Raw genomic sequence first — 24,861 nt, 5'->3', positions numbered from 1 at the left:
CATAGAAAAGCATTGTTTTGGTTTAAAATCTTTGGTGTGAAAAATTGTTTTAAAGCTGAAATGAAGTGGCATATAGTTGTCTTTTCACTTTAAACTGGAATAGGGTGAAAGTATTTTAACATTCAAAAGTTATTTGAGTCACAATATATTTAGTCAGTTGTTAATCTCTTCTGTTGCACCCAAAGCTATATGTACAGAAACAGACATACACAGGTTTAGATGAATCTTTCATCTGACTGATATTTGTCACCATTGCTGGGTTTTTGTTTGGGATTCCAGGCCTGTATGTGTTTGTGCGTTTGCATGTGTGTGTTGACAAATCAAGTTACCGTATCAAGCCACAGTCACTTGGCACTTCTAAAGGCGTGTGTGGAAACAAGCCTCCATTGGGCTTCAAAGCCCTATTGACACATTCTCTCCGAAAGAGCCTCATGTGGTTAGAGCAGCCAGCCGCCTATCAGCGCGGATATGTGGGTCAACATATGGCTTCACATAGTTGCCTATACACTAATATACCGAAAAACACTGCGATAACGTGACGTGAGAATTATAAGTCTAGAGTAACCAAGGACAGATCTACAGTCTTAGTTTTTTGTCAGGATATTCCATTTGTTTGCCTGATCTCTGTAGACATTAAACAATAGATTAGTATGTAATCTGTCCAGAGTGTCACGTGAAACCATATTAAACACTCTGTGAAGGTTTGTACAGCTGTGTATAGAGTTAGTTATAATAGATGTGTTCTTTTTTCCCTTCTAGGCACCATAATAAAATCCGCAGACTGGAGGGGAGCCTGCTGCAGAACTTCTCTGCTCTGGAGACGCTAGATCTGAGTAATAATGACATCACAGAGCTGAGAGAGAACTGCTTCCCTTCGGGGTTACAAATCAAGGACCTGTAAGAAACACTCTCATTCTCTCTCTTTCAAATAGATATAACTGTGAACATCTGCGTTTTCATGTAACACTGTATTCTGTCATAATCTGAAGTGTGATATTTCATCTCTGTAGGCACCTGAGCAGTAATAAGATTGTTCATCTGGAGTTTGGGGCGTTTAAGAACCTCGCCGGAAGTCTGCAGATCCTCAGATTGAGCCGGAACCGACTGACCCACCTTCCTGTTAAAGGCCTGGAGCTGCCCAAGCTCACACAACTGTGAGTGCACTATACTGTCCATATACACTTTTTAAAGGTTTGAGGTCAGAAAGAAAGAAATTAGTACTTTCTAAGGACAAGGACTCATTAAATTGATCAAAAGTGACAGTTAAGAACATTCATAATGTTACAGAAGATTTCTATTTGAAATAAATGCTGCTTTTTTGAACTTTATTCAATGAAGAATCCCTGAAAAAAGTATCAGTTTCCACCAAAATATTAAGCAACACAACTGTTTTCAATAGTTCAACCCCCAAGTTTTTCTCCCTTTAATTGCACTTCGTCCAGCTGTTTTCGAACACAAGAACATTTCCACTGTGAACCCAAAGTGTAATGTGACAAAATCTCTATACTACTCCTGATTTTGGACTCATTTGTTCAATTAATGTTATTGCGCAAATGCTTTTTAAAAGGGTAGTTAATATATATTTAAAGGTGCCCTAAAATCAAAAATTTAATTTACCTTGGCATAGTTGAATAACAAGAGTTCAATACATGGAAAAGACATACATTGAGTTTCAAACTCCATTGTTTCCTATGTAAATCTCATTTGTTTAAAAGACCTTTCGAAGAACAGGCGAATCTCAACATAACACCGACTGTTACGTAACGGTCGAGATCATTAATATGTACGCCCCCGATATTTGCATATGCCAGCTCATGTTCAAGGCATTAGACAAAGGCAGGCAGTATTAACGTCTGGATCTGTGCACAGCTGAATCATCAGACTAGGTAAGCAAGCAAGGACAACAGTGAAAAATGGCAGATGGAGCAATAATAACTGACATGATCCATGATTACATGATATTTTTAGTGATATTTGTAAATTGTCTTTCTAAATGTTTCATTAGCATGTTGCTAATGTACTGTTAAATGTGGTTGAAGTTACCATCGTTTCTTACTGTATTCACGGAGACCAGAGAGTCGTCGCTATTTTCATTTTTAAACACTTGCAGTCTGTATAATTCATAAACACAACTTCATTCTTTATAAATCTCTCCAACAGTGTGTAATGTTAGCTTTAGCCACGGAGCACAGCCTCAAACTCATTCAGAATCAAATATAAACATCAAAATAAATACTATACTCACATGATCCAAAGCATGCATGCAGCATGCATGACGAACATTTTGTAAAGATCTATTTGAGGGTTATATTAGCTGTGTGAACTTTGTTTATGCACTGTATTATAGTCGAGAGCTCTGGGGGCAAGGAGTGCGAGATTTAAAGGGGCCGCAGCCTGAATCGGTGCATAGTTAATGATGCCCCAAAATAGGCAGTTAAAAAAATTAATTAAAAAAAATCTATGGGGTATTTTGAGCTGAAACTTCACAGATACATTAAGGGGACACCTTAGACTTATATTACATCTTGTGAAAGAACGTTCTAGGGCACCTTTAATTTATGATTAGTTGAGTAGTTTAAACTATATTTTAAATTATTCAGCAACTTTAGAAGCTACAGTTTCAAATACCTTCCCTAACACTTATTTCCACATGTTATATTAAACGTATCAGCATTCATGATCAGAAGACCATTGATAAACATCAGAGCAGGACAATTCTTTCACTCCATTGCAGATCCATGGATACCTCTGTGCCCCAAGCGTAACCATCTGTGCCTAAGCTCTTTGTTTCTGCTCATATCAGACTTCCATCAAAAATATGCTTTGTTCTTCAGGTGGACAGAGTGATACTGAATCTATGTATGTATGAGGCAACATAAGCTCATATTAAACCTCTCACACACATGCACACACACCTGGAGCGCATTTCAGCAACCACAAAGCCACAGCTATGTTGGTGAGCGAGAACAATATGTTAGTTAGTAATGACATCGAAGAGGGAGCAGAGCTGCTTTATTTGACCTGATGGTCAGCCGGACATTCTATCAGTTTACAATTCTACGCTCTTAAAAAGGAGTTTTCGAAGCAATGCCATATATGAATCATTTTGGGTTCCCAAAGAACCTTGCAGTAAAAGAACCATTTTTTTTCCTCAGTGTGAAGAATATTTTAATAACCTTTTTCCACTATGAATAACCTTTTGTGCAATGGAAAGGTCCCTTGGATGTTAAAGGTTGTTTTTGAAACCACAGATGCCAATAAAAAAACATTATTTTAATGTCTTCAGAATATCATGCTGTGAACTACATTTCCTCAAGTACCTTTTTGGTAATATATTTTATTCACATTTTAATTGTTGTTTTGTAGGGAGCTAAGCAGGAACAGGTTGCGGTTGATCGAGGGACTCACCTTCCAAGGTTTGAGCAGTTTAGAAGTTCTCAAGCTTCAGAGAAACAACATCAGCAAGCTGACGGATGGGGCGTTCTGGGGTCTGGCCCGGATGAGGGTTCTGTGAGTCCAAACTTTCGTATTACCACAACCTAAACAACTGCTACATAATTCTTGTTTGTTGTCACAATAGACTATTTGTAACTGACATTTCTTACCAAATTGACTTGCAATAAAATATACATCCACCACATGTAGTGAAGCATTTGGCTTTTCTTTTTTGTCATCTGTAGGCACCTGGACTATAACAGTCTGCAGGAGGTGAACAGCGGCTCCCTTTACGGTCTGGAGTCGCTCGTGCAGCTCTACCTCTCCAACAACTCCATCTCTAACTTTAACCCTGAGGGCTGGGGCTTCTGTGAGAGACTGCGAGAACTGTGAGATATCACTCTCTTCCTCTCCTCAACCATCTCCTCCTCGTTCTTCTTTATAAATAAATACAACTTTAATAAACCATAAATATAATTTAAAATAATAAATAAAAAATGTACATTCATTTCTTCTTTAAAAGAATAATACATTTTATTTAATGATCTATTATATTAAAATATGTATTTATTTTAAATATCAGTCAGATTGTGCATTTCATGTAGTTTTTCTCTGAAATACATTGCTACAACGTTGTTTGATGAATGCTAGAATGACATTTATGATTTAGAATCTATGTAAATCTGCTCTTTTTAATCTGATTTTCAGATGTTTGTACATATACCATTCAAGGTTTGGGGTTGGTACGATTTTTAAAAAAAATGTTTTTGAAAGATGTTATGTTCAGCAATGCTGCATTTATTTGATCAAAAATCCAGTTAAAACAGTGATATTGTATAATATTATTACAACTTAAAATAATGGTTTTCTATTTTAATATATTGTGATTTATTCCTGTAATGGTAAAGCTAAATTTTCAGCATCATTACTTCAGTCTTCAGTGTCACATGATCCTTCAGAAATCATTCTAATATGCTGATTTGGTGCTTAAGTAACTTTATTAAACATTTGTGCAGCTTCATATTTTTGTGGAAACCCTTTTTCTGGATTCTTTCATGAATAGAAATAGAAAAAATAGAAATCTTTTGTAACATTGTAAATGTCTTTACTTTCACTTTTGATCGGTTTAATGCATCCTTGCTGAATAAATGTATTAATTTCTTGAAACAAAATCTAACTCAGCCCAAACTTTTGAACGGTAGTGTATATAACATAAAATATAATCTTGGTTAATGTTCAAATTTAACACCTGGTCAAAATGTAATCGCGCCCAATCTTTACATTACACGGAAGCATTTGTCCGCAGTATCACCTACTGCACTAAACGCACAGCACTCCTCGTCTTGCTGTAGATAAGCTCTGTTTATCCCCTAATGATGCACGGGATTGCCAGCGCTTAGGAGCTCAGCCCCATTTTCACTCATCTCTCCTGATGCTAGTTAAAGAAAACAGCGTAATCCTCCACGTATATGTCTGCCAAGTGTTACATAGAGATCTGTACCTGAGTGAAAGTGATCTTATCTGGGTGAATGTGTGTATACACTGCTCAGTCCTGTCAAGCGTATTTTGCAATATCTTCCTCTAGCTAACACTCTTGTCCGTTGTGGAGGTAACAGGGCTTTATTGGTAGGGCATGTTGACTGTGGTATCAGCTGAGTGGTCCGCCGTGATTTTGCAGATAGGTTTATGACACGGCTGTTATTGCATTCTGGACAAGACTGCCTGATGGGACGTCAACCTTCTGTGATAAACAGTGAAAAAGCCTAAGTTTTCAAATGCTAATCGAGGATAACGTAATATGCAAATGCAAAAGTTGAATGCAGTTCTTGTTTGTTTTCCATTTTTTTCAGGAACTTGTCCTATAATAACCTGACGAAGCTGTCCGAGGGTAGTTTTGCCAAGCTGGTGAATTTGATCTCGCTGCGTTTGGGACACAATTCCATCAGTCACATCACAGAGGGAGCGTTCAGAGGCCTTAGTTCCCTACGTACGCTGTAAGTGTTCTTACTCTGTGAGGAAGCCTCTAGGATCCATAATGGGAGTGATCCTGCATGTGAAAAACTCTTGATTGTGTTAAAGCTGTGGCACAGTGGTTTGAAAGTCTACATGCCAACCATTATTCCACAGATCTGTCACACTGAGTCATGGTGCTCATATGGGGTAAGCAGGCTCCAGTCCAATCTGCTCTGATTACATTTCTTTTTCTTTCTACCCAATAATACCCCAAAAGTCATTCTCTACTATATGTTAAAAAAAAGTCCATGAAAATAAAAGAAATTAAAATAATAAAAAAAGTAAAGAAAAACAAATAGAATATAATTAAAATAGTAAAAAATACATAGATTTAAATTTAAAAAAGAGACCTGCCTGTCAAAAATTAATAAAAAAAGAGTGCCTACATAAGGCAACACACCATCCCCATTGAAATCAATTGTTCTAGACAGAATTTTGCTTTTTGAAATGGGTAAACAAAACAGTCTTATTTTCTAAATGAATTAAAACTGTGGCAGAAGAACGTGTTGATTGATTTAGTGGCATTTGCTAAAGTACCCGTTAGCCATTAAGTCTGGTGAGAAAGCTTTTTGGTTTCTTTTCCTTATTGTTTCCATGTTGGTTCCCACCAAAGTTGGATGCAACATGTGCACCCTGCTCAAGGCCTCCTAGAAGAGGCAACCTCTTTTTTCCCGCACAGTGAAAGGCATTATGGGAGACCAACTCTCCTGCCTGACTTCTATAGACGCACAAAGTCTCAACCGCCACTTCATGCCCCCCTCTTTCAGTGTCTCAAAAGAGAAAAGAGAGAAGAATTCTGCCTTTACTTTCTTAGATGAAGGCTTTTTCACAGTAGGGTGACAAGCCAAGGCACAACACGGCCCTCAGCGCTGCTGGCAGTGGGCAGAGTGTGGGGGGAAGGGGCCTGTGAAGTGCGATTGTGAGGGCCTCTGTTTTCTTTTGTTCCTTCTTTCCTTTATGTCTTACTTGCTTGATTTCCTTTATATCGTTCTCTCTCTTTCTCCCTCACTTTCTCTCTCGCTCTCCTCTGAGCCAGTTCTAATCTAATCATGGCCTTAGTGCCTTGCTGGGGCTCCCGTTGAAAAGAAGCAGGGGAGGTTTTAATTGGTACGCGCTTCTGGCCGGGCGAGAGAAGCCCTGGTCGGGTGTGAAAGACCAGAACCGGACCGTCTTTGAGCCGAGGAGGTGGGGGTCAGGCCTGGGGGCCTCCGCCCCTACTGTCATTAACAAGCCAGGGTCCATTCACAAGCAGCCAGCCAGAAAGAATAGGAAATTGGCAGCCAAAGGCCAGGCATGGAGGGAAAGTAACAGAAAGAGCCAAAGGGGCGGTTGTCAGCCTGGAGGGAATGGGCACAATCCCTCCACTCTTTCACCTCAAAAAGACATTTATTCTTTTTCAGCAACAATAATCTTTTTTTAATGGCGTAGAAACAAAGGGACCCCTTACAAAAATTGCATTAGATGGTAATACCATGGTACTTTGAGATGATAAGGCAGGCAGTTGTGGCCTAATGGTTAGAGAGTTGGACTTTTAACCCGAAGGTTGTGGGTTCGAGTCTCAGTACCGGCAGGAAATGTATGTGTGGGAGTGAATGAACAGCACTTTTTTCCACTCTCATTAACCCACAACTGAGGTGCCCTTGAGCAAGGCACCTAACCCCCAATCACTCCCCAGGTGCCGAAGCAAAAATGGCTGCCCACTGCTCCGGGTGTGTGTGCACTTGGATGCGTGAAATGCAGAGCACATATTCAAATTCCGAGTATGGGACACCATACTTGGCTACACGTCACATCACTTACTATTCATATACCATAGTACTTTAAAGAATTCCATTAAAAGTCTACCAAAACAGTGTAAAGTTGTGATACAGAATTCACTTTCAAATCAAGCAAGCTTTCTGCTGGTCAATTGTGGCGCATTCGCAAATTTACAATGCAAAATCTATGTAGTTAAATCATACGCCCTTCGTATGACGTTCCAAAGTGAGGGGATTCCTATCGAAATGACTGGATTTCACCTGCGAAAATTAATAGAACAATGGTAAATGTGACCCCACCTTAATACCATCTGAAACCTAAAGTATACATGAGATTTGATGCAAATGCTAAGCACATGCGTACACAGCCTTACAAAGTATACTCTATTTGAGAGCGTGTGCGAACACAGGCGCTCGACACATGCGCACTAGAAAGTTTCGTTCTTGTTTAGTGTCTGCGTTGTGAGTATATCTTTATCCCCTCAAACAAACAGTCATCTATTGTTTGTAGCGGTTGCATGCAAAAACTGAAAGTATACTTTAGGCGTTAACTGACAGGTTTCACTGAAATGTGTTCAAAAGCATGATTAATTAAATTAGAGGAATAAGCCAGCCACATCCTTCATGTTTAGAAATTTGCATCAGAAAGTTTGGGCCGTGCAGGCAGACCGCTGGCACTGTACAGGCTTGTTTGAGATTCGTCTGAAGTTGTATTATGTGATGTGCCCATATGCCTTTACCTGCCAACATGGTTGGTGCGGTGACTGATTCAAACGGCTGTCAGAGTGAGTATATGTGCGCAACTGTGTGAAAGAGTTGTGTTTGTGCAAGACGCTTTCAGCTGTCCTGCATTATTCATGCATTAGCCTGTGCGTTGCTGTGCTCCTTAATGTCACAATTCACAAAGAAAAGAATGTGCTTGGTTGGCAGAGGGAAAGAGAGGGAGAGAAAGCAAGAAAGAGAGTGTTGTTGGACGTTCTCGTTTTCAACCAGGTGTCCAGGGCAGCTTGTGCCATTGCTGAACATCTGTCAGCGGTATATGGACGAGGAATTGACCCTCGGCTAAGCACCGCCTTTAAAACATTACTTACCAATCCTACCTCATTTTTTTTTCTGCAGAAAAAACTGATTTTATTTTATATACAGTGCAGATAAAAGTGCTTCACACTTCATTCCAGCCCACAAAAGAATACATATCTTTCCAAAAAAATTATTTTTCCATTTTTTGAACATATTTACTAAAAATCATTTCCAGTATATTTCTGGGAAGAGCTAAAACTAACCAAGGTGGGCGGAGCTTAGCAAATGTCAATTGTTCTTTATTCTCTGTCTCTCTTTCTTAACCTTTTTCTTTTTCTCTCTGCAGGGAGTTGGATCACAATGACATCTCTGGCACTATAGAGGACACCAATGGGGCCTTCACTGGCCTCGAAAACCTCAACAAACTGTGAGTATCGTACTCTTTCCCTCTGCACTTCAATTCTGGATATTCTTAAACCAGTTGAGTGACATCCCCAAAATCCTGCTTCACAATAAACATCAAATTGCATAGTACAAAATCAGGCCACACTTTTCCAAGAAAATTTTCTGTTTATATTAAGTTAAAAAGAATAGGAAGCGCAGGTAACCTCAACCCGCATCTTACACGAGGCTCATATTTCATGCAGTGCAGATTTGGTAAAGGAAGGTCAATTGAATTTGAGTACTGGGGCGAACACTTTTCATCATTGACCAAAAGGAGATGAGCTCTTGGATTTGCTGTTGTGATGGAATCAGCAAGGGCGTAAACCGGGAGTCAGGCGGAGGAGGGGGTGTATTCACACACATCAAACGCCCGGCTCTGTGCCTTTTGTTACGGGAGCAGAGGTTCGCAAATCTGCGGAAGCCGCCTGTTGATGCACATCCCTGGCCAAATCCTGACAGCCACCCTGCCAGAAAGCCTATTCACCCATCCTGGGAACATGCGAGTGAGAATTAGAGAGCGACGTGCACAACATCAAAGTCTTTTCCATTGTTCTGTTACCACAAGACGGGGACGTAGCCATTCCTATCGTTCAAAATGGGAGAATGACTTAAGTTTTAGTAGATTTTTCTTTGAGAATTTGCTTGCGAATCATTTGTACGCTCCAAATCTTCATGTACAGATTCTGTGTGCACCTGCTCTTGATGTTAATCCAGTTAGCATCTATTTCAATGGTTTCTATTTGGAACCTCAGTTTTGTCGGAGCGAACTGATAGAGCTTTTGAATGATGGGGTTGGTATGGAAGCTCAGGGCTCAAGGCTGCCCAGAGGGTGACCTGCAGATGGGTGGTTGCTTCAGAAATGGTGGGGGGGCCTGAGGAGATGAGTGGAGGTGATGTCTTAGTCTTTCAGGAGATGACAGATGCTGTCGCACACACACAGACCATCAGTCTGCTGACAGACATGGCAAGGGCTGGGTTTTCTGCAGTGATTCCCAATTCACGTATTGAATAAACTAGGTAACTGTCATGAAACTTTACTATAGTGGTGAGATTTTTTTTTTATTTTTCTAGTTTTATCATCATTTTTGACAATTAAATGAATGCTTTATTTAATAGAGCCATTACTGAATATACAATATTTTTTGCACATTTATAATGGCATAATATCTTTTTTAGGATGTACATTTGTATACTTTATAAAACTATTTATATATTATTTGGTAACACTTTAAAATAAGCTCATAAACTAACAACAAATAATACTTCTTCTGAAGCATTTCTTAATCTTAGTTCATGTTAATTTCAACATTTGCTAATACATTTCCAAAAATCAAAAGTTTTAGGCCTATCTGTTAATTTGAATGGACCTGAGCTAAAATAACCTAATAATGAACGGTTGTATTTTTATTAACTAACATTAACAAAGATTAATAAATATTGTACCAAATGTATTGCACATTGTTATTTAAAATGGTGCTTACCATTTTCTTATTTTTATTTATTTTTTATTTATTGATATCCATCAGTATAAATTCTGCATGTTAATTTCCCCTATTTTTACATTTAGATTACCTTTGCAGTCATCGTTAATGTTTAGAATCATATAATAATATAATAACAAAGGTAAAATTGTAATCTTTAGCAAATCTCAAAATCAATTGAGAAAAATCTACTGGTCTAACAAATCTAAAATTATAATGTTGTGATGCCTTGTAGCATTAAAATTATTTTAGTTTTTATGATTTTTATAGATTTATATAGATTTTTAACATTAATTATTTATTTTTTTTATCAGTCATAACATGAAAATAACATTCTGCTGCTGTGAAGGTCTTGTTTATCACAGCATGCATCAGCCCCAGACACGCCTCAAGATTGTGAGCCAATATCCACCCATCCAAGGTCAGGAAGATCATCCCCTGATTGAAACGACAACATTGTCAGGTGTCAAATCTGGTTTATATGAGGAGGTGCTGGCTTTCATGGTGCTGACTGAGTAGACTTGAGCCCTCTTGGACAGGAAGTGCACTGATCAGGGGCTTGTTTTGGTCCAACATGCTTAAGAATGGAAATCGTGTCATCTGGGGGTGGGTTTACATCCCCGAAAAAGCCCATTCCCCTTTGCCGTCCCGCGGTGCGTGTGTGTGTACGGCTGCTTTTGAAGAGCGAGCAGGATTAGCCCCTACAAGGGGTTTGAACCACAGCCTTGACAAGGCCACTTTTATTACTTTACAAGCCGTGTCGTCCTCCAGCCACTGAAGCTCCTTTTCATGTGACCTCGAGCTCTGGGCTCCACCTTGTCATCGCTATTAAATTCTAATAAAGATAAAAGTAAGCTTTGAAGAGCTGCGCCGGGCCCCGATTCCTCGCCCTCCTCCTAATCTCTACACAGTTCGGATTTCCAATCCCACAATCCCCCTCTCTTATCAGATTCTGCCCAACTAATTGTGCACTCTTTCTCTCTCTCTCTCTCTCTCTCTCTCTCTCTCCCCACTCGGTTATCTCGCCCTGCGTGTCTGGAAACGGCAGAACTCTGTTTGGAAACAAGATCAAGTCGGTGGCCAAGAAAGCCTTCTCGGGCCTGGAGGCTCTGGAGCACCTGTGAGTATCCCACAATGCCGTTCGGCACTTACAGCAGTGGCTGCCAAAAGTAAATGCTTAAGAGGGCTGCTAGCAATTTAATAGTGTCTTTGTAAAAGGAGAGGACGGGGTGGTTTGCAAGGCCAGCTGCTCTTGTCTCGTTAGAGCCAGCTTTAACTTGCACAGTTATGGAGCATATGGTCAGTTTCGTAGAAGAAATGGAATTTTTAAGCACTTCTGCAGACGCTGTAACTCCACATCTGATATTAGGGTCTTTCCACCTTGTTCGGAGTTATCCCATATAAATATAGGCTACGGATTTGCATGCGAGAGCAGCTGTATGTGAACATTCTCGTGTCCTCTTTCTGTCACGCCTGAGGGCCTTGTTTAATCTCTCAACAGAAACTTGGGGGAAAATGCCATCCGTTCCATCCAACCAGAGGCATTCAGTAAGATGAAGAACCTGCGTTACCTGTGAGTCCCATTAAACACATGCTCCTTTTTACACGCACCACCACTCATGTGGTTATAATGCTTCTTGACATCATGAATATTTGGCTGACGGTTAACAGTCATACAGACAATTGTGATTAATACGAATACTTGAGGAATTAAAAGTTTAGTTTCCTTTTAAGGCTTAAAGGAAATCATAGAATGCCATCGCTAATGACAATTTAAATATTCAAATATTTATTTTAAGTGAACATTAGTCTACTTTCAATTCATACTGATTTTTTTAAACCCATGTGCCTGAGTATTCATTAATAATAATACTATTATTTAAATATACTTTCTTTTTATATATAAGGCTGTTTAAAAGTTTGGGTTTTTAAGATTCAATTCATATTTTTATTCAGAAAGGATGCATTAAATTGATCAAAGGTGACAGTAAAACATATATAATGTTACAAAAGATTTATATTTCCAATTTTTTTCTATTCATCAAATAATCCTGAAAAAATGCAGCACAATTTCCACAAAAATATTAAGCAGCAAAATTGTTTTAACATTGATAATAATAAGAAATGTTTCTTGAGCACCAAATCAGCATATTAGAATGATTTCTGAAGGATCATGTGACTGAAGGCTGGAGTAATGATACTGAAAATTCAGCTTTGCCATCACAGGAATAAATTTACATTTTAAAATATACTGAAATAGAAAACTGTTTATTTCCATTGTAATAATATTTCACAGTATTACTGTTTCAATGTATTTTTGAAGAAATGAAATGCAGCCTTGGTGAGCATAAGATTTCAAAAACTTATTATTTATTATATTTCAGTCTAAAAGTGCATTTATTGACATATTTATTGACATTATGCTAATATTAAATGAGCCATTTTTTGGACGCTACTATGTGACGGCATAAAAGCACACAGTAATTCAGTTCTGTCTAATCATGCCAACTGGCTTTTCCTGATCTCTCTCTTTCGATCCCTCTTTTTCAGTCATATTCAGAGTGATAGTTTTCTGTGTGACTGCCAGCTGCACTGGTTTCCGGAGTGGCTGGTAACACGAGGGCTGCAGCCTGGCGTTCAGGCCACATGTGCCCACCCAGAAAGCTTAAAGGGCACTAGCATCTACCAGGCCCCACCACAGAGCTTTGTTTGTGGTAAGCAGTGCTATATCCAAATCCATAGTCTATGACAAACAAACCAGTCGCAAAAAGGAAGGTGTTAAAATGCGTCTATGCATTCACTTCCGTCCAGATGATCTTCCCAAACCCCAGATCACAGTCCACCCTGTCACAACGCCAGCAGTATTGGGCAAAGATGTGCGTCTGACCTGCACGGCTGCCAGCAGCAGCAGCTCACCCATGACCTTCACCTGGCGCAAGGACCAGGAGACGCTACGCCAAGCTGAGGTGGAGAACTTCGCCCATGTTCGGGCCAGTGACGGAGGGGTGATGGAGTACACCACTATCCTCCACCTCCGACACGTCACCTTCAACCACGAGGGCCGCTACCAGTGCATCATCAGTAACCACTTTGGCTCTTCCTACTCCAACAAGGCCCGCGTCACTGTAAACGGTACATTTCACAAACCTAAACTACTTAGCTGTACTTTTCAGTTTTCTTCTTTAGCCGGGTATGTGATTGGTTCATCTACAGTTGTAAATCATACCATTTGCACAAAATGGCCATCTTTTAAAAGCAATTTTAAGGCCGTCTTATCTGTAATTCTTTAAACATACAAATCACACCAGTTCTCATCATGCAACATTTTCTCAGAGCTTTTCTTTCAGTGATAGCATTGGCTGAACTATAACAACATTCAGACCAAACTGTGCTGCTAGAATTTGGGAACTTTTTAGCTTCTCTGCTGTTAGCAGTACACTTGGATTACATGCCTTGTCAGTTCAAGCAACAGATGCAAATTGATTGTCCTGAGGCATTTTTGGTTTCATGCCCGTCCAAATCAAGCCATTTCCCACTGCCAATTGAGTTAGTCACAGCTATGAATGCTGGGCTTGTTTGGTGCTGATGCAGCAACATTATGGGAATAATCCTTGCTAGGGCTAATTTCCCTTTGCCTTTCTATGCGCACAGTGCTGCCTTCATTCGTCAAGACCCCACGCGACATCACGATCCGCACGGGCACGAAGGCGCGGTTGGAGTGCGCGGCCGAAGGACATCCGACTCCCCAGGTGGCGTGGCAGAAAGACGGTGGTACGGATTTCCCTGCCGCCCGAGAGCGCCGCATGCGCGTGATGCCTGATGATGATGTCTTCTTCATCATGGACGTGAAGCCTGAGGATATGGGCGTGTACAGCTGCACGGCCAAAAACACGGCGGGCATGATCTCCGCCAATGTCACACTAACGGTGCTAGGTAAGGTCATTTTTATAATTTTACATTATGGAATTCAGATTTGTTTATTAAGCTGTTGGGAGTTTTGCTAACCGCTGCTTAGTTCTACGTAAGAGTGTTTTTTTTTTTTTTTTTTTCTTTCCCCATCTGAAGCAGCTGGGCTTTATGTGCTGGTTTGAAGGTGAAAGGTCAAGAAAGAGGTCTCAGGCAGTAGAGGAAGTGCTGAGGGCTCACATAGTGGTATTTTTTTTGAGCTCTCAACTGAGTAATTGCTAGGCAGGAACAGTCAGATAACATGTGGTATAGTCGACCTAAACTGGGCTTTGTTTTTGATTCACTAAAAACAATTGCCTCAAGAGTCGAATGTTTCATGAATCAGACTTCATACTACTTGCACTGGAAAAAATCCAGTTCATAAGAGTCATTCATCTGGAAATGAGACTACACTGGTCCCACCGTATGTTTTTGATTCACTAAAAACAAACAGGCTCATAAGAGTCATTCATTCTGGAATCGAACTACACTGGTGTGATGTATGTTTTTGATTCACTAAAAATCACCAGTTTATATGAGTCATTTGTTCAGGAATTGGACTACACTGGTCACACATGCTTTTCATTCACTAAAATGAACCAGTTCATTAGAGTCATTTATTTGGAAATCAGACTGCACTGGTCCCACTGTATTCTTTTGATTCAATGAAAACGAACAGGCTTATAAGAGTCATTTATTCAGGAATTGAACTACACTGGTGATGTATGTTTTTGATTCACTAAAACACACCAATTTATAAAGAGTCATGCATTCAGGAATTGGACTATGCTGGTTCTACTGTGTTTTTTATTCACTGAAAAGAATCAGTTCATAGAAATCATTCACTCAGGAATCGAACTACACTGGTCACGTTTTTATATATATATATATTTTTTTTTTTTATAGAGTGGGCCCTGTTGCATTATTGCTTCACTAGAAAATATACTAATTTGTTTAGGAATAGACTTTTTTTTTTTTATGGAAACAACAACCATAATGCTAGTGTAGTCCTAAAAGTTTACAAAATAAATTTAAGCAAATTTTAAATTGAATTAATTTCCAAAAAGACTCCTCTTGTCCTTGAGGAGAATTTTTGGTCCTAAAGGGATTCTTTGTACTTGGGCAACTCTACCAATGTCCGTATGTAATTCAATAACTATTCCCTGTAAACTTCCTGCAGAGACCCCTCATCTGGCACAGGAAATGGAGGATCGAAATGTGGTGGTGGGTGAAACTGTTGCATTGCAGTGCAAGGCTTTAGGCAGCCCACCTCCTCGCATCACCTGGCTAAAAGGGGAGGAGCCTCTTCGCCCCAGCGACCGTCACCACTTCACTCCAGGGAATCAGCTCTTGGTGATCGTCACGACCATTTTAGAGGACGCAGGACGCTACACGTGTGTCATGTCCAACACCCTCGGCACAGAGCGCGCTCACTGCCAGCTGAATGTTTACGAGCGCTTCGAGGACTGTGCTCCTTTTACAAGCCCCAGCACTGTTACTGTTGGAATCATTGTCATAGCTGTGGTGACCAGTATTGTGGTGACATCACTAGTTTGGGTGTGTATTATCTACCAGACGAGGAAGAAGAGCGAGGAGTGCAGTGTAAACACAGGTGCTTTTATTCACACAGATTTCGTTTTTTGTTTTGTTTAAGGCTCAGCATGTTGTGCAGAAGGAATTTATTTGTTTTTTTTTTACATTGCAATACTTTTACCTAAAACCATTGCTCTTGCCTTTTACAGATGAGACAATTGTCCCTCCTGATGTCCCAAGTTACCTGTCCTCTCAGGGCACTTTATCAGAGAGACAGGATGTGTGTATACGAGTGGAGTCCAATGGCGGATCTCAACCCAACGGACGCATAGAAAACAATGGTACAGTATAAAGACTTTTTCCAAGCTAATTTTGAGAGTAAATAAATTGTGGAATATATTTAAGCTATGCAAAATGTGTTACATGGAGAGTAAAGGCAATGGTAATATATTCTACTTGCAGTCAAAAATATGTAGATCTTTAGGAATTGAGAATTATTCGGAATTGCTGTTATTGCAGATTTTGTTTGGGATTCCAGTTTTTTAGCTAAAACATACAATCAAAGTGTTAGTTATTTCATACGAGATTCAAAAAAGTCATACAAATATGAACAATCATTTAATACAGGATTCCCATGGTCACTGAAAACCTGGAAATCCCAAGGAATTTGAAAAGTAAAAGTTGTAGAAATATATTAGATCCAGAAAAATCATGGAAATCTCAAGTTTTTGTAGTGATTCTCATGTCTAAAATATAAATGACTAGAAATTTCTCGTTGTGAATGTAGCTTCTATAAAATGTGTACAAAATCTAGTGTGGGGACTTGGTCAAAGTCCCTTTAAGACAAGTCATTTCACTAGGCGGCCATCTTTGAAACGCCTCTCAGGCATGCAAGTACAGCTCCTATCACTCTGAATGGGGAAACATCAAATTCTCCAAAGCTGTTCGCCAAGCTTTCGTATTTAAATTCATATTTAAACTCATAAATTTAGTTTCTAAATGGTCGAATCATGACAAAAAAATGGCATTTTTCAGGCTGGATCAAGCTCAACCGGAGCTTCTAACGGCAGCTGCAGTGACGCAATGACTTTACCAATTGGCGATTGGCTCTTATTTAGAAGGCGGGACTTATTCCGCCATATTGCGCGTTGCACTTTCTCCCATTCATAATAATATGAGTGCACCGTCTTATATATATATATATATATATATATATATATATATATATATATATATATATATATATATAGTCTTTGGACTTGGAATTATCAGTCGGGTGTTGATTGGATTGCACTCAAAAATAAATGCGAGCTTAAAGGGGCAGGGTTCAAGCGACTAAAAGTCCTGTATCCAGTGATCAAGTTTTGACTAAACATTACATGGTCAAATTTAAGAAATGTATGAATCGTTCACAATAAGATCTATAACATTCATTTACAAAATAGATGAATAGGTGAATAAATAGGTTAATTTTCATGTCACGCCAACTTTGAAAGGTGTCCGTTAAAATGATCTTCGCAAAACATAATAGGTTAACAAGCTTCTCTCGCTTCAGGCTATGATGGGCCGGTCGTGTGTACAGACTGCTTGGAAAATGGTACCAGCTACTCCAAACACTGCAACTACCTCCCTCATGGGATAGCACCCCCTTCAGGCCTGGAGTATCAGCAGACACACCAGACATCAACTTTCACCAGCCACAACACTGGTGAACCACACTGCAATGGCACACCTAATGGGGTCAGGAAAGACAGTTCCCAAACTCCCATCTTTCCCACCAACCATGACAGGGTGTCAATATCACCCTCCTCGCACCAATACAATGACCGAAAAGGTGAGAATGATGAAGGAACGGATTCATTAATCCTTGCTTCATGATGGCTGTGCTTTAGATAGCCATAAATTTAATAAGACTCACTCATGCCCCATAAATCATTATTACTATCATCGCTTGGCGAAAACACAGTTTATCTGTCATGTTAGTTCTGAGTGATTTATAGCAGGTTGATGATCTTCACTTTCACATTGACTTAATACAGCGATAATATTCCTGTTTTTCACAACTACATTAGTGTTTGACTTCACTTCTAATTTCTCATCCTCTCTCAGGATTGTTGGTGAATAGGTCAGACACACCTCCCTCACTTGAAGAGACCTACCATCGGCCAGTAAAGCTCCTGTCTGGGGACTGTGACATTGGGTCCGAGCTTACACAGACTCTATTACCCAACGGACATGCACATACGCCTGATGCCACCCTAAGCGAGAGTGAATCCTTTGAGCGGGCCAGTGACTAACACCGCACCATCACTCTTTTTTTTTATCCTTTTGCACTGAGAACTGCTACCTCACACTGAGGGGCACAGACAAAGCTGCCCCCATCTATCTGAATGCAGAACAGGGGCGTCCGGAGTTTGAAGGCGAAGCTTGAGTGGGATGTTGGCATCCCATGCGAGCGTTAATGATGTATATAGATATAATCCTCCTCAGGGAGGCTTCGTTCACACTTCAGAAATGTGACTTGCATTTGACGCATGCAAAATGTATGACAGAGTGCTATAACGTTGGGCTTTGAGCTGTACATAAGAGTTTTCATATATAAATATATGAATGTATGTATTCTAGAACTTTTACAAAAGAGTGCTTAACTCTATTCGGTGCATGGTGAGATCAGAGTGGTTATATTTTATTTTTATTTCTTGCCTTTTTTCTTTTTTTTCTTTTTTTTTACAGATCTCTCCTGCTTTTCCCAGTTTATAAGCAGTGCCTTATAGCAAGATCAAAGATTTCACGTGTTTTTTTCGCAAATGGGAATTTTGTCATGCACTTGAAGTTTAAACAGCCCAATAATCATAATAGGCCATCTTAAAGGAATATTCTAGGTTAAATAAGATACAGGGTTCCCATGGTCAGGGAAAACCTGGAAATATCAGGGACTTTTAAAATTTTAAATTTTTGTTGATGCCTAGAATAGTCATGGACTTTATCAAACTCTTTAAAATTCATAAAAACGTTACAGACTTTTTATACTGAACAAACACTACCGTTCAAAAGTTTTTGGGGTCAGTAATATTTTGTTTTTAAAATATTTTTATTCAACAAGGATGCTTTAAATTGATAAAGTGACAGTAAAGACATGCATAATGTTGGAAAATGTGTATTTCAAGAAAATTCTGTTCTTATGAAGGTTCTATTCATCAAAGGATCCTGAAAAAATGTATCAGTTTCAAAATATATTAAAATGTATATTAAAAGAAAAGTTAAATTGTAATTCACAATATTACTGTTTTTACTGTATTTATTTGCCTTGGTAAGCGTTGAGATTTTAAAAATCTTACGAACCCCAAACTTTTGAACGGTAGCATAAGGGCACTTTTCCACTGCATGGTACGGCAATAGTACCACCTCGGGTGAGGTTCCAAGTGAGCCATACCGATACTAAAATGTGACAAGTAAACGTCAGTGCCAGTAGCCTCGTGGGCAGCACGCCGAGATGTAGCATCGTTGCACTTTGGGTGACCCGAGTTCGAGTCCCGGCTCGTGGACCTTTACCGGTCACGCCACCTCGCTTCCTGTCTACTCTATAATGTCCTTTCACAATAAAGGCAAAAATCGCCAAAAAATAACTGAAAACACTGCAGATCACTGATTGGACAGAGAAAATTGTCACTACCAGCATCATTGGATTTCCGACACAAGCTAATTTAATTAATTGTGGTCAGTAGACGAGGTGCAGACGTTCCTCTCGTTGGTAGCCGAGGAGCGGATCCACGGCAGTAGAAGCGGCGCAACGATCATCCCACCCACTTTGAAGCGGTACTAAACTGCAGTGGAAAAGCAAACCGAGCCAAAGTAAAGCAAGCCGAGTCGTACCACATACACCATAAATTTATTTTTGGGGAAAAATATATATATATATCTAAAAGGTTTAATTGGCTAGAAATTCTCTCTTTCTTTTGTGAGTTCCATCTCCAGAAATTATGTTTGAATATTTATGACTGGAAAAACCATGGAAATTCACTGGTAAAACACATGGGAACTCTAAAGTTAATTTCTCCCCACAACATATATGGCTTGGTGTCATTTACCACAAAATTAATTTAAATTCATACTTGAGTTTGCAAAAAATGTGTGTACAGAAAGGCATTTACAATAGCAAAGTCATGTATTTGTCATTCACTGACTGTTGTTTAACCTGGAATATTCCTTTGTCAGAATATATTTATGTTCTGGTCTGTGATGATGGAAAAGCTCTGCATTGAATTTTCAGGTCCTTTATGGTACAGAAATGACAAATATTGGCATAAGGGAAATTTATGCACTTTGAGTACTCTTATAACATTTTTACACCCTGAAATTCTGATGCAATCGAGGCTCTTCCGTTAACAAATGTACGCTTCACCTAAAGCTGCTTCACTCACCTTCGATACCTGTGGTATTTGAACTGAATTTTTAAATGTATTTGTTGACCGCCTTTGTTTTTTTTGTTTTTTTAACACATTTGGGAAAATAACAAATGATCCAAAAAATAACATGTAGAGAGATTTGGTCTAACAGTGACTTTAAGCTAACAGAAAAGCCGAATGCTGCCAAATCACGAAAGGGAAAGAATGTCTCTAAAAAAAACTCAAGCTGCGTGTGCTGGTCTTCAGGGTCTTCCTTCAACCACACACATAATGTCTTCATGTAAAGGGAAAAAGCGGGAATAAGTGAACACCTCATCAGCTAATCTCTCGTTGTCTTTGGAATAAAGCAGCTAATGCTAAGCTACATATTGTCTTTATTAGTTATCCTGAGCCAAACTGGTTCATGTCAACAAGCCAAGGATTTGTTTTGTTTTGTTTTTTAGGCCAAATAGTGAAACATCTCTACTACTAAACTTGGGGAATGTTTTGTAAAGTTAGATTACAGCAAATGCCAGTTTATCCCCCAAAAGTTCGACCATAGCAGTACTTTGATACTGCGGGTAACTGGTTAATTGTGTAATCTAGCTCTGTGAAGAACCCCACTAGCTCATATATGTTAACTCTACAGATGTTTCATACCAGATTAATTTATTGAAATGAACTCTAATCACAGCTGTTCACCCATATGGCTAAAACTGTTGAAGTGTCAAAATGGCAGGTGTTTATTAAAGTCACATTTTGCTCTTTTACACCCTCTGGTTTGTGTCTTTTTATTTTGATGCACTTGAACAACAAATACTTTGCATGAATAGGGTAAGTTAGTACCCTATTACATTTTTTTTTAAGCAACAGATAAACTATTAAAGGTGCCCTCGAATGAAAAATTGAATTTATCTTGGCATAGTTAAATAACAAGAGTTAAGTACATGGAAATGACATACAGTGAGTCTCAAACGCCATTGTTTCCTCCTCCTCATATAAATCTGATTTGTTTAAAAGACCTCCGAAGAACAGGCGAATCTCAACATAACACCGACTGTTATGTAACAGTTTGGGTGTACGCCCCCAATATTTGCATATGCCAACCCATGTTCCCAACATTATGAAAGGCATTAGACAAGGGCAGCCAGTAACGTCTGAATCTGCACAGGTGAATCAACAGACTAGGTAAGCAAGCAAGAACAATAGCGAAAAATGGCAGATGGGGCAATAATAACTGACATGATCCATGATATCATGATATTTTTAGTGATATTTGTAAACTGTCTTTCTAAATGTTTCGTTAGCATGTTGCTATGTACTGTTAAATGTGGTTAAAGTTACCATCGTTTCTTACTGTATTCGCGGAGACAAAGCCGTCGCTATTTTCATTTTTAAACACTTGCAGTCTGTATAATGCATAAACACAACTTCATTCTTTATAAATCTCTCCAACAGTGTAGCATTAGCAGTTAGCCACGGAGCACAGCCTCAAATTCATTCAGAATCAATGTAAACAATATAACCGTATACAGTACTCACATAATCCGACGCATGCATGCCGCATGCATGACGAACACTTTGTAAAGATCCATTTTGAGGGTTATATTAGCTGTGTAAACTTTGTTTATGCACTGTTCAAGGCAAGCTCAAGCGCAAGCTCCGTGGGCGTGGAGCACGAGAATTAAAGGGCCAGTAGCCCTGAATCGGCTCATTTATAATGATGCCCCAAAATAGGCAGGTAAAAAAATTTATAAAAAATAATCTATGGGGTATTTTGAGCTGAAACTTCACAGACACATTCAGGGGACACCTTAGACTTATATTACATCTTTTTAAAAAAAGTTTTAGGGCACCTTTAAAATTAATGTCATAAATTGTTTCAAAGTTAGAAATGATTATTGGAGTACGTTTTAAGAAAATACCATTTCAGTTTTTCTACTTCAAAATTTCAGGTAATTTTAATTCAATGTGTTTCTTGCTGTTGCTTTGTAATAGGGCTGGCTTTTAATCAATTCTCATTTTGATGAACCGACATCAATTCTTAAATCCCAAGAATCAATCTTTTAGTCTATTCTGTTTTCAGTTGATGAATGAACAAAACATTATAGAGTGCCTCCCATCCAATAAACTACAATAAGCTTTGTTTCTTTTGTAATGAAACCGTCTCAGCCTTCAAATTCTGTAAATTGTTATAATGAAATTCAAATAATAAATACCATTTTGCCACTCTTTAAAGGGTTAGTTCTCCCAAAAATGAAAATTCTGTCATTAATCACTCACCCTCATGTCATACCACACCCGTAAGACCTTTGTTCATCTTCGGAACACAAATTAAGATATTTTTGATGAAATCTGAGAGATCCATAGACTGCCTTCATAACTGAAACTTTTGACGCTTCAAAAAGTTCACAAAGAGATTGTAAAACTAATCCATATAAAGCTGTTGAGTCTCTTCAGAAAATTTGGACTAAACCACTCAATTCATATGATAAAACAGATTCATTTATGCTTTTATTCACTTAATTAATTTAACCTTTAATATTATAGCAATATACCAACTGGAGTTCTCTATAGTTTACAGCAGTGGTTCTCAAACTTTTTAGAGTGGAGTACCCCCTGAAGGGATTCCCATCCTTCTGTGTACCCCCTCTCTTCCACTTCAACTGCAGTCACACCTTTTCCATTAAGGCACAATATTTGCCCTCTAAATTGATTTTCCAGTGCATATTTTTACGTTTATAAATAACTTTATAAAATAAATGTTTTAAATAAAAAATGTTTAATAGAGAAATATGCAATGATGGTAAAACAAAGTGATACTTTTAAAGTCACTGTTTTTATGAGTGAGTCATCGAGTCATTCATTCAGTAATGAAGCAAGTGGCTGTGAATGAATCATTGAATCATTGACTCTCACGATTCGTTCAAAGCCGCAGAATTGTTCGCTAAACACAGATGTGTGTTGTAGTTCTGCTCTGGTTTTTGTTAGAAATATTTTTTCGTTGCAAAATAGGGTAAATACTGACAGTATTGTGTTTAAAATGTACGTTTTGTTTTTTGACCTGTTGTATAATGCACGTTTGCAGTCGTGGATATTTGGGAACAATTGCATTTTTCCTCGTTATCAACATTAAATAGGCCTAACGTTACAAGAACTCACACAAGGTATGTTTTTGTATCGAAGAAAGTTTGAGTCTTAAATCGATATCAATCCACTATCTGTGTATATTCTTCATGCAAGTGCTAAATCCCCACTTTTACAAAGGTGCATTGTCGAGAACGGCAGTAATTTAGCGCGATTTAAGGCAGCAGACTGCATGCAATGTATCATATGCATGCTGCTTCTGTGGATGCAGTCATTTTAGACTGCAAAACATGAGGTAATTTGATTGGATTTACGGCATTTTGCCAGTTAGAAATACATGCTCGGTTTTAATATTATTTTAAGATATGGCAGAGTTAAATGAACTAGCTACTCCGCATTTTGTTCGCGTACCCCCTTTTGTCACCTGACGTCCCCCAGGGGTACGCGTAGGCCTACCCCAGTTTGAGAAACACTGGTTTACAGCATTAGTTGAAAGATTTCTTCTGTTCCTGAGAAAATTTTCCATGTACTGTACCTGATACATAACACAATCAATACTGAATCGAATTGAATCAAATCGCAGGCTTGTGAATCGAAATCGAAACAAATCATAAAATTTGTCAATACTTTGTTTGTGAAATTTACCAGCAATTTTTTTTAGTGAAGCTTTAACTAAATCAAATTTCATTTACTCTCCTGATTTTAGCCTCATATCGCTCAATTGTCAATTGTATTTAACAATTAAAATAATCATAATTTTATGTTAAAAGTATTTAATTGAGAAAAACAAAATACAATTTTGAAATATATTTTATCAATCTAATATTTAACTTTAAGCCCAATGTATATTCAGGGCATTCGCAAGACGGTCCATGCAACAGTTTTCATCATCAGGGGGGTCTGCTGACGTCCGTGCAAACAGTGCACGCACAACGCCGCATGTGCAAGTGATTTGAGCACTTGAAAACAAAAGTCCACTAGTTAGTGCGCACATGCTGAATGCCTCTTTGCACGCTGTGGAACTGTGTGCGAGATGAAGCAGAGCACAGAAAATGAAGTATACCCGGTGCTGTAGCACCCATATTGTGTGCACCCTTTTTTTTTTTTTTTTTTTTTAAATGTAATGTTTAATAAAGTTGTGACTCAGTAAATTATTTTTACAGCAGATTAGAAAGAAAAACTGATACAATTTTTATGGGAAGTAAGTGGTCTCAAACTTGCTAGTACTCAAATAGTTAAAGCTTATGTTCAACTTAAATTTGCAACCCTGTTACCCATTCCACTGTACTTTTGTGATTTGAATGGATCAGTTTACTGCTACAGAAATCTCTCTCGTGATTTGTTAAGCTCATTCTTCTGTATTGTTGGAGTTTGTGTTTGGACAGAAAGCACATACCAGTTTAAGGTGGTTGTTGACTGAGAGCCCACAGGGCTGGAACGGCCCACTGTTGCTTCAGTCAAACACGCTGTATTGTACTTGTGCCCCAAGCTTCATGACAGGTCAGACAAACATTCACACCTGTGGACTAATCTGTCTTTCTCTGCATTCTGCTCGACTCTTGTGTGTGTTTTTTCAGCTAATAATAGTGAAGCAGGTAGAGCAACTAGCTTAAGCTTGGGGATAAAAAGTCTAGACTCAACATGTAATGATAATCCACCGGAATAATGCTGGTTACGCATTTTAACCCGTTACCAATTAGCGCATATATGACTTCGGTACATAAAAGACTAACTCGGCCGTGTTGTAATACAAATAGCCAA

At 38.8% G+C, this 24,861-nt stretch overlaps 1 protein-coding gene across 1 annotated transcript in view; it reads left to right on the top strand.

The window, feature by feature from the left end:
- Window positions 1-20,783, top strand: part of lrig1 (leucine-rich repeats and immunoglobulin-like domains 1) — a 42,361-nt gene extending 21,578 nt beyond the window's left edge. The window contains exons 4-18 of the mRNA XM_048171917.1: window positions 760-897; window positions 1,011-1,154; window positions 3,367-3,510; window positions 3,681-3,824; window positions 5,286-5,429; window positions 8,572-8,652; window positions 11,199-11,270; window positions 11,652-11,723; window positions 12,701-12,864; window positions 12,962-13,282; window positions 13,802-14,083; window positions 15,276-15,707; window positions 15,838-15,969; window positions 17,184-17,462; window positions 17,738-20,783. Of these exons, the coding sequence (XP_048027874.1) occupies window positions 760-897; window positions 1,011-1,154; window positions 3,367-3,510; window positions 3,681-3,824; window positions 5,286-5,429; window positions 8,572-8,652; window positions 11,199-11,270; window positions 11,652-11,723; window positions 12,701-12,864; window positions 12,962-13,282; window positions 13,802-14,083; window positions 15,276-15,707; window positions 15,838-15,969; window positions 17,184-17,462; window positions 17,738-17,925 (2,737 nt within the window). The 3' untranslated portion in view covers window positions 17,926-20,783. The remainder of the gene's footprint in view (window positions 1-759; window positions 898-1,010; window positions 1,155-3,366; window positions 3,511-3,680; window positions 3,825-5,285; window positions 5,430-8,571; window positions 8,653-11,198; window positions 11,271-11,651; window positions 11,724-12,700; window positions 12,865-12,961; window positions 13,283-13,801; window positions 14,084-15,275; window positions 15,708-15,837; window positions 15,970-17,183; window positions 17,463-17,737) is intronic.
- Window positions 20,784-24,861: the final 4,078 nt, after the last annotated feature.

This window comes from Megalobrama amblycephala, linkage group LG21 (assembly GCF_018812025.1).
Source record: "Megalobrama amblycephala isolate DHTTF-2021 linkage group LG21, ASM1881202v1, whole genome shotgun sequence".
Lineage (NCBI taxonomy): Eukaryota > Metazoa > Chordata > Actinopteri > Cypriniformes > Xenocyprididae > Megalobrama > Megalobrama amblycephala.
This window is presented reverse-complemented; position numbering and strand designations above follow the sequence as displayed.